At 48.7% G+C, this 9,941-nt stretch overlaps 1 protein-coding gene across 1 annotated transcript in view; it reads right to left on the bottom strand.

Moving 5' to 3' along the window:
* Window positions 1-3,819: 3,819 nt before the first annotated feature.
* Window positions 3,820-9,941, bottom strand: part of TMEM132C (transmembrane protein 132C) — a 183,270-nt gene continuing 177,148 nt past the window's right edge. Inside the window, exon 9 of the mRNA XM_077787270.1 lies at window positions 3,820-6,899. Coding sequence (XP_077643396.1) covers window positions 5,700-6,899 — 1,200 coding nt within the window. The 3' untranslated portion in view covers window positions 3,820-5,699. The remainder of the gene's footprint in view (window positions 6,900-9,941) is intronic.

Genomic DNA, 9,941 nt, shown 5'->3' with positions numbered 1-9,941 from the left:
GCAATTCTTAGCATCACCCCATCAGTGAATTCGATTGCCTGCTGGTCTAATTTGGTGAATGGTCAATTTGGATCTGCTGATTTATGGGTTCAGTTTAACAGCAGCCCCTGATGGATGCAGCATTCCCCTCCGGTAGCTCGGTGGAGCTGCACTGGGTAACTTCAGTAATGTTCCTGCTCCGTTTTATATTTATTGGCTGCTATTTTTTAATAAAACCTGGAAGAACATAGGACTGGTTATTTTATCAAAGCATAACCTGGTTCATCAGTCCAAAATTAAAGGCAATTTAAACCAGGATATTAAAATTATTGAACTAAAATAGGACAAAAGTCAGGGAGACCTAGAGGCCTCGTCCCCCAGCGTGATCTCACATTTTATTTTTGTGCTGGCAGGCTGCAAAGCAGTGAGACAGTGCCCTCCAGAGCAGAGGAGACATTCCTGGAGCACCTGTGCAGAGCGTGGGCAGCTCCTGCCGTGCTGATGGATGTGGAATGACGAACCCAGAGGCACCATGGAAAAAGCAAATGGCAGAGCCCAAACACAGGGCTGGAGTGGAAGGATGGGAAATGGTGCCTTGATTTGCCAAAGTGCTTCCGTTAGAAAATATTAATCTTTTCAGACAATGCATGGAAAGGCCCTGCAGCAATATCATATTAAATTAATGGAGTCCATCATTATGGTGGGCTCAGCTCAGATTTATTAGATGTGCACTGTCATCAAGAGGAGTCCCTGGATAATTCTGCTCCTATAGCAGTTGCTGCTAGCTGACACTGGTGTGACAATCCTCGGGATTTTGGGTGCCCGTCTGTCCCCCTGGGGCTCTCCAGTGGCAGTGCAGCCAGCCAGCAGCAGCACAAGCTGTGCAATCAGTTTGGGAACCAAAGCCTTCCCCAGCATGAGAAAACACTGCATGAACAGCCCTTACCAGCAGTGCTGCCCAGCTCAGAGCTCCTCAGGGGCGCTGGGCAGATCTCACCCCCAACACAGGACAATCACCACTCCAAACCAGGAGAGACCGCAGCAGCCACGGAAATGGCACAAACACTGCACAAAGCAAACCAGCAACCCTCCCCTTCACACAGCTGCTCCCTCATTCTTCACTTCTGCAACAAAACCTGTCCACGTCTCTTCCCACCTCCCCACAAATGCAAAGCTTGAACTTGTACCAGTGGCTTTTCGTTAGCAAAGTTCCATCTGCAACCTCAGGAAGCGTCAAATGCCCACAGTGAAGGAAACATGCAGCGAGTGAGCAGGGTCTGACACAGCAGCTCTGAAAATCCTCAGCCAAGCCCCCTCCACTGAGAGGCTGTGGCAGAACTCCCCAAAACCTCCTGCAAGGCTCTGCTCCCGCTGCCCTGGGAGCCAGGCAGAAGTGCCCAGGTCATTTCAGGGCTCCCAGGGGGCTCCAGCCTGAGCTGTGGCTCCAGGAATTCAGCTGCTGCTCGCAGCATGTGAGCTGAGGCCAGTGAACTGTCCCTGGAAGCTCAGGCTCAGAGGGGCTGGGAGCTGCTCCAGAGTCTGCTGCACCCACCCCCTCAATGGCCACAGAGCAGCTGCCCAAAAACCCCAGATCCAGGGGAAAATGAGGGGTAAAGCCGTAACCAACCACCTCTGAACACAGCTCCAGAAATGTGCCCAAGCAGTCCCTGCAGCAGCCAGGGGACAGGCAGAGGACTGGTTCAGGGTGTGTGCAATTAGCACAGGGGGTCTGCAATTAGCACAGGGGGTCTTTGCAACTTGACACGGCTCAGCTGAACATCAGACACTCCCCGAGATGCTCGAGGCTGTCCTTGACACTGCTGCTTCACAAAAAGAGCTTTAATTCTCAACATAAGCATAAAAAGAATGGGTCTGAGTTGGTCCAAAATAAGTAATCAAGAGGGAGAGTTATTTGGCAATTTCCATCATTATCTCTGTCTGCTGCTGCATCTCTGCTGACAGCTCATTTTTGAGCACTGAAATCTGGCCTAGGAGCACTTCAGAACACAGCAATGCTCCTGCTGCCGTGCCTGGGAGCTTGGCAAGGGAAGGAGGAGCAGCTCTGGAAGGAAGCACTGGGGGTCCCTGTCCTGTTTCCACCCCAGCACATGGGGTGTAGCACCCCAAATTCACTGCCTCCTGCTCCCCAAAAGCCAGAGCCTTTTTCAGATCACCTCTCAAATTTTATCAGTATCAAAGTATTTCTGGAGCTGAGGGCAAGTGAGTGTGCTGGGGAGGGAATATGGACTACCCAGCAGCTCAGCCAGACAAGCAGGATTTGGGGTGCAGCAGGATTTGGGGTGCAGCAGGATCTGGGATGGAGCAGGATCTGCTCCCTGGGGATGCTGCACTGCCAGGGGCTCCCATGGGTGGGTGTGCACCAGGCTGGCTGCAGCTCATTCCCTTGCCAAAGGCAGGGCAGGATAAACACAGTTTCTCCTGCTGTTTTCCACACTTAGGACACTTAAACCATAAAACTTCCCATGCCCTCCAAACAGAACTCAGTAATAAAAAGGAATAAGAGCAGAACTCACTTTTTCCCCTGAAGTCCCTTCTGTCCCAGCGGCCTCAGCAGCAGAGGAGCTTCCCTGCCCTTCACCTGCTCTCTCCTCTCCCACAGCTGCCTCTTATCACCCCATCACAGCCTCCACCACTCCTGCCCTTCTCCTGCCCCCACCTGGGCCCTGCCCAGGTGTTTTCACTCACCGTGCCAGCAGCAGGCAGCCCAGCCAGCACCGGGACACTCAGCTGCTCACACCTACACCTTTACAACTGCAGGCCACTGAGCTCAGATGAAAGGCTCTCCTCTAAGTGCAAAGGATTATTAATGAATTTCTCCCCCGGCTCCTTGACGGGGAGATGTACCTTGCAGCATGTTATCTTTGCAGCACGCAGCCCTGGCACGGGCAGGTTCCCTCTGCTGCCAAGGGAGCTGTGCTGGGAGCAGGGATGCTCCAGCAGCTCCCCGTGCCCCATCCCAGTGCCCTGGCACTGCAGAGCCCCAGAGATGTAAGTCCTGCCATCTGACCCGACGTGAATTCCTCAAATAAATGATATTTCACAGCCCACTGGTTTCCTCCCTGCCGAGATGATCCTTTAGGGTGGCTCGCTCGGAACAGGGCTGTGACAGAAATTTTGGTCAGTGCAAGACAAATTGGAAAGTCTCAGTATTGGCCTCTGAAGCCCCATGTTCTGTAGCTTCAGAGAAATTAAATGTGAAGGCAGGGCTTGTTTTTTTTCCCTTTTTCTTTTTTACTTCCCTCTGTTGTCTTTTCACATCCAGCCTGTGCTCCTGTGCACAGACCCAGGGTTTGGCCACCTTGCTCCTGTCCAGCACTGGGCTGCTGGAGGTGCCACCCCTCCTCAAAAACACCCTTGGAACTGGTCCCTTCTGTGCTACCACACCTTATTTCTGCTCCAATGCTCTGCTTCTCCCTCCTCTGCTGTTCTCTGTTGCAGCTCCACGCTGTAAATGCCTTCTCCACCTCAGGGGCGCCTGTGTTTTCCCAGGAAGAGCCACGGAATGAAAGAATTAATTAATGAATTGCAGGGGTTGCCCACGCCAGGAGCAGAGTCCTGGAGCTGCTGGTGCTGGTGGAGGCAGGGGATGAAGAAGAAGGATTGTGGCACTGCCCTGACCTGTGCCTGGCCGAGCTGCTCCTGCCATCCATCAGCATCACGGGGAGGGAAGCGCTGCTCCAAGGAAGGGTCAGAGCAGGGAAAAGCCTCCACACATCCCTGTTCTCCCTCCAGAAGTGGCTGAAATCGTGTTCCAGGGCAGGGGATGCAGCCCTCCACAGAAATGACAGAGGAGCACCCCTCTGAGGACAGGAAGGTTAATTTGTCAAGCCGTGTAAAGCATTTTAATTACAATTCATATAACATGTATAAATAAATATTACATTCTTTCAGTCTACAATGCATACTAGGCATATCTTGTTAAAACATCCATCTATGTTATTGGGTGGCAGGATTGACTTCGTCCAAGTTAAAAAAAAAAAACCAAAAAACAACAAACTATGGAGTTTAGTAATTAAAAAACCCGAAACAACGAAATCCGTGGCAAGGACAGGATGATGCAAGTGCTTCTGGCTAACAGTCAGGATGTACCACTGCTTTCCAAAGGCTGGATCTAGCAGCTCCTTTTTGTGAGGAGGGCTTTGGGAGGACAGTGGCTTCCTCACTGAACAGATTTTGCTCTGTGTCCTCCGTGAACATGAACTGGCACTGAGCCAACACAGTTCTGCCAGTTCACACCACCAATTAATTAAATCTCTGGTTTGTATCTGCTTCCGATTTATTACTGCCTTGGTATTTGTTTGTTCAAAACATCAGATTTGCAGTCTAGTCTAAACTTTTCAGTCTTAGCTGGTCCAATGGCAAAAAAAGAAAAAATAAAAAATCTGTAAAACAGCTCCAGATATTTCTTGTTCTTGCTTCAGCAATATTTCCCTCCCTCCCAACAGCGTGCCCAGCTCTCCCAGTACAAGGGAATAAACGTCTGGGGCAACCAGGGTCTTTCTGTCCATTCCTCTTCTTGCTTTCAGGGCTTGATGAGAGCTGGTGACAGCAGAATAAACAGAAAATTGCAGCACAAAATTATGGATTCATGAACCTCGCAAATAAAAAAACCCTCAAACAACCCAACTGCAGGCTGTGCATATTTGGCCTGTGATGGTCTCAGTTGCAGGAACATTTACAATGCACCAGTGGGGCACTCCCACTGCTTGGTACTTGTAAAAGCTAACAGAAAACAGCACCTTCTTCCCTTGGTGAAACACAGGAGCTTTGGTTGTGGAAATTTAAAACGAGCAACTAAACAAACAACCCCAACCTGAAAGGAAAATGAAAATTCTTCCAAACAGAACATCTTTCTAGCTAGGGTGAAATGGAGGCTCAGGCTTTCAGAAGAGACATCACATTAGTCAATACTTATCCCCTGAATTCTTTAAATGACAGGAGACTGTTTACAGCTAACTTAGAATGTTCTTGTCCCACTGTAAACTTACTGAATTTTATATTTTTCCTGTTTTCAAGATATTTAAAAGAAAATGGGAAAATGATTCTGTTTCAATTTACAAGACAAATGGAAAAGTAAAAATGAAAATACCAGGTAATTTCTTCCTCCTTCACACATAATGCCAAAGACACATCTTCATTTTAAATGAAGGAATGAAAAGAAATGGCTTGAGTACCAATGTAAAAAGTGTCCTTGTGGGTCATATGTCCATTACTGTGATGTTTTATTGGAACCAGAACAAGTTATTGTTTGCCTCTTGCTTACTCTTTTCATGCTCTTATATTCTCTCATTTCATTTTACAGATATTTTTGGTACTGTGAAATATTACTATCATTATTATTTGTATGACCCATAAAATGAATTTTCACAACCTCATCTTGCCCAGTTCATCATATTGGTCATACCATTTCCTTGTTCCTTTCTGCTATTTGTGTTCCACTTCCTAAATCCATGAATAGCAGAATAACCACTGGGAAAAAAAACAAACAAAACAAAACAAACAACAAACCCCCAACAAAATGAAGTGAAAAACAAAAACAATCCACGGACAGTTTGGCAAATTCCTTTCCCTGATTATAAAACTGCCTCATCACTTCTCCTGGCGATCCCTTCCCCTCCCCCTCGCGCGTCCCAATATATACTGTAGAACTGAAGGCATCAAGGTGTGGTTAAACCCAAAAAAAGAACCCCAGCAGGGAGCTACGCTTTGTCCTTGAACTTCCCCACGTAGTTCCGTGTCTCTTTGGAGTCCCCCAGCTCCATGTCCTGGCACACCCACTTAATGTCATCGTCGTGGCTGCTGAGGATGGAGTTGACGGTGGGGCAGCCGTCGTCGGGCGGGATGGTGGTGAACGTGGTGAACTTCACCCGCTTCCTCTTGGACGTGGGCGAGTGCAAGGGCTCCACCTTGTGCTCCTTGGCCAGCCTCCCCCCCGGGTCTGCAGCCCTGTGCACCTGGCTCTGAGTGTTCTTCTGGGCGCTGCCGTTCAGCAGCTGGCTGCTCTCCTCGCCGGCCGAGCCCCGGTCGATGATGGTGGTGTGCTCGTCCTGCTGAGGCGACGCGTCTGCCGCGTTCTCCAGCAGTTCTGCCTCGTTGCCCAGCCACACCCAGTCGTGGGAGTGGGTCACGGTGGTCTGTCCTTCCACCAGGACCTGCTTGTGGCGGTACTTGAGCGCAAATGTTGCGCAGTTGATGAGGAAGACGAGGATGGCCAGGCAGAAGACGCCCAGCAGGGCGTACATGCCGATCTCCAGGTCGCTGAGGCCCCGGGGTGTCTGCACCAGGTCGCTGTCCTCCATGCCAGCACCTCCCTTGGGCAGGTCCACCTGGGCGGGGAAGTTGGTGAAGTCGATGGGGATGTTCTGCAGCTGGCTGTCGTCCGAGAGCTTGCCGCCGTCCAGGCGGTTGTTTTTGATGACTTTATTCTTGAGGATGGACTTGGCCGTGGTGCCGGCCTTCCTGAGGAGCCCCTCGTCCCTCTCTGCCGAGGAGCCGCCGTGGTAGCGCCCGTCCTGCCCGTGGCGCTCCGGCTCCGGGCCCTTGTGGCGCCGGTCGCTGGCGCGGTTCTCGATCTCGCCCGCGTCGTAGTCGCCGCCCGCCTCCGCGTCCGCGTCGTTCTGCCCGAACTTCACCCTGATGCTGCCGCTCCCCACGGCCAGCACGCTCTTCCTCTTGGACTTCTGGCAGGCCTCCGAGATCATCATGTCCACCTTGACCAGCGCTCCCTGGCCCTCGCCCTCCGCGGCCACCACCGGCCACCTCAGGGCAGGGCTCTGGTGCACGGACACCACGGCTTCGTCCAGCGACACGGCCGACAGCGAGAAGTCCTTGGGGTCGTAGATGTCCAGCGGGGTAACGGAGCTGTCACTGAACTGGATCCAGGTGCTGACCACGGCTTCCTGAAAGCACAGCGAGATGGTTAAAGACGGGGCCCTCGTGGGTCAGCCCAACCCGCTGCAGCTCATCCACCCCTCAGCTGGAGGAAACGGGACACAGCCACTCTGCATTCAAAGCTAGCTTCGACTGATGGGGCAGAAAATGGTCACATTTGTCACTCAAGGTTCCACTGCTACTCTCCCTGAAAATGTTTTGCACAAAAATAATTGATATGAGATGTCTTTATTACCAAAGTACCCATTAGCAAGCTCCAATTTTACAAGCCCTGTAAGGAAAGTCATTCCTCTCGTACAAAAGCCAAAAGAGGCAAATCACAAAAATTACTAGAGGCACTTGACAGAACACTTATATCCCTCATGTTCCACATGCACAGGTGTCATGAGGAGCTGTCAAATTAAGGCATAAGTATCTTAGCAGGAGGAAGGAGCTACCACAGTATCTTGGAAATGGCTGGAGCAGAAGATACATCTGAAAGAAAAACTCACAGAACAATTGCCATTTTGCTGGACAAAGGTTTGTTTTGAGTAAAACATACTTTATCCTTGAGATAATTAAAAAATCCACCAAATTTCTGTGTCAAGAAGAGGAGGATGGGGATTCTGGCATGATCTCTACAATAAAAATACAAATGGCCTGGATTTAATTGGTCTGTCTTTGTGCTCTGCAGGTAGCACTGTCAGAAGTCATCATTAGAAGCAAACACAAAGCCAGAGGTCAGCTCTTTGCCATGTGAAATCCCATCCAGATGACACAGATATTTACTTCTCCACATCTCAATAGCTTTGTTTGCAGGACATTTCTTTAATTTTTAATTTGTTTTATGTCTTGCCTGCATAGGCAGCAGACGGCCAGGCAGATTGCCAGAGTGCAACTTCCCACAAAAGGGAAGTTCTTTCCTTCCCACACTTCAACCACAAATGGCTCTAATAACTTCACACTTGGGTACCTCCAAACAACTGGGCTGAAAAACCAGCACTGGGGAAAAACATTGCCACCCTGTTCATGTCCAGTCATAATACAAATTTACAACTTAATACGGTTTCCAATTGGCTGCAATTTGTGATGCTATGGTTAGAAACAAAGAGAATTGCTGCCCTTCCAGTTGAATTTAAAGCTTTTCAATGAAAACAGCAAGGGGCATTTAGCTGGGCAGAAGGTTGGGCCATACTGAATATTTGATTTCCAAAGCACTATCAGCAAGTACTTGAGGGACTGAAAGAAGAAAAATAAGTTGTGGCACAACAGGAAAGAAGGCAAAGTTCTTGGTGATTCAAATTTACTTCAAAGAGCTGAAACAGAGCCAGGGTAACTCAGAAGCTGGGAAGGGTGCACTGCATAAGGAAATTAAAACATCTGATCTTTCATTAGAGAAAAAACCCTGAAATGACTGAACAAACACAAAACTGCAGGGCACAGCTCGAGTTTCTACCAAAGAAATCTACAGTGGAGCAACCCCGGTGATAGGAAAGCAAAGGGTTTTTTTTAATGGATACATGCAGAGAGAAAAAGATTCACCTCCTCAGGCAATTCAGCATCCTGTTGTCTTCCTTCTCCCTAAAACAAAGGTCAGCCTCATGTGCCACTGGGGAAGACACAGTGACTTTTCACCAGCCTATTCCAGGGAAAACACTTCCAGCACTGCCTGCCAGTGATGCCCTCCTTTGGAGAGCAGGGGGAGAAAATCGTGCAGGATTTTGGAAATGATGGCAGGCACCTGTGCCTCCTCCCCAGCTGGGAACCTGCACAGCTCCAACACCTCTGCCACAGGATCCACGTCACTAAATCCTCTGTGTGTTTGGCCAAAGTTGCCTCCAACTTCAAAACAACTTTTATTCTTTATGCCACTGCTCTACAATTCTGCATTTCTGGTTTTATGAAGCAGAGACAAAGAAAAATGAGATGGCAGTCAGCTGAAATTTGCAGGCGCACATGTGATTTACTGTAGGTAACAGAGGTGTGCACTGGCTTAGCCATTATTTTCTACCAGCATTGACATTTTTTATTTCCAAGAGAACATTTCTTCATAGGAGGAACTAATTTTTTAGACAAAACAACATTGTCATGCCCATACTATGGACAACATTAATTAAAAGGGAAAGAAAACAAATGAGAGAAAGAGGGAGAGAGTTTAAAATCCTGCCAAAATGCATAGTATCAGCCCAAATATCCTATCTGGCAAGAGATCATTTCTTCTCATTCCCATCATTAAAGGAAAGCCAAAGGCAGGGCAAGGAAGTGAATTTCCCAAATGATTATAAATTCTGAAAAGCTAAAAAAGAAAAGAAGAGAGAAAAAAGAAATGATTTAGTGCCATGTCCTTCAAGGAGCCGTTTCTGCAAATCCTGTGTACCACATCAATAAATCCCCTCCAAATCTCTGACAAGGCCCTCCAGTTACTCTCCGAAGATGAAGATGGATTGGAGCCTTCCCACCTGCCAAGCTGCTGCCCCTCGCCTCATGCCCTCACCACTGAGGTGACAAATGCTTGTGCTCTTTAATTATCAAGCATAAACAAAGAGTTGGAGGGATTATCTTGCTTTCCAGCCTTTCTGTCCCCCACTTCTCCTGCCTCTTGCCCTGACACACACCCGGAGGTGCTGCACTCCCAGGGACACAGCAGTGCCAGTGCTCCCGCAGAGCCGAGGATCTGCAGCCTGACTGGATGTGAAATGAGTCAGAGAATGCTCATTAGGTCGTGCTAATGACAGCAAAATCCAGCCCAGAGATGTAGAAACTGCTTCCCACCACCTCTCCTGATTAGCATCAGGCTTTCCTTAAGCACATCAAAAACTTTACCAAAACATATTTTGTCTAAACTTTCCTTTGTGCCTTTGCTGTTCTCTTGGCAGTTCCACCACCTTTCCTGGCCTTGAATTACAGCGTGACTTATCAGCCCAAAGATACCACTTGATAAATCTTCTTGGATAAACTGGTTGCATTTTAGAGAATTTTGCTGCTTAGAAACACAGATCAGGATATTTGATTTTATTCCATGCTCAGAATAAAATGGCCTTTTAATGGTCTTCATTCACTATAGAACAAAT

This window comes from Lonchura striata, chromosome 18, assembly GCF_046129695.1.
Source record: "Lonchura striata isolate bLonStr1 chromosome 18, bLonStr1.mat, whole genome shotgun sequence".
NCBI lineage: Eukaryota > Metazoa > Chordata > Aves > Passeriformes > Estrildidae > Lonchura > Lonchura striata.
The sequence above is the reverse complement of the archived record's forward strand: the minus strand, read 5'-3'. Positions and strand labels throughout refer to the sequence as shown.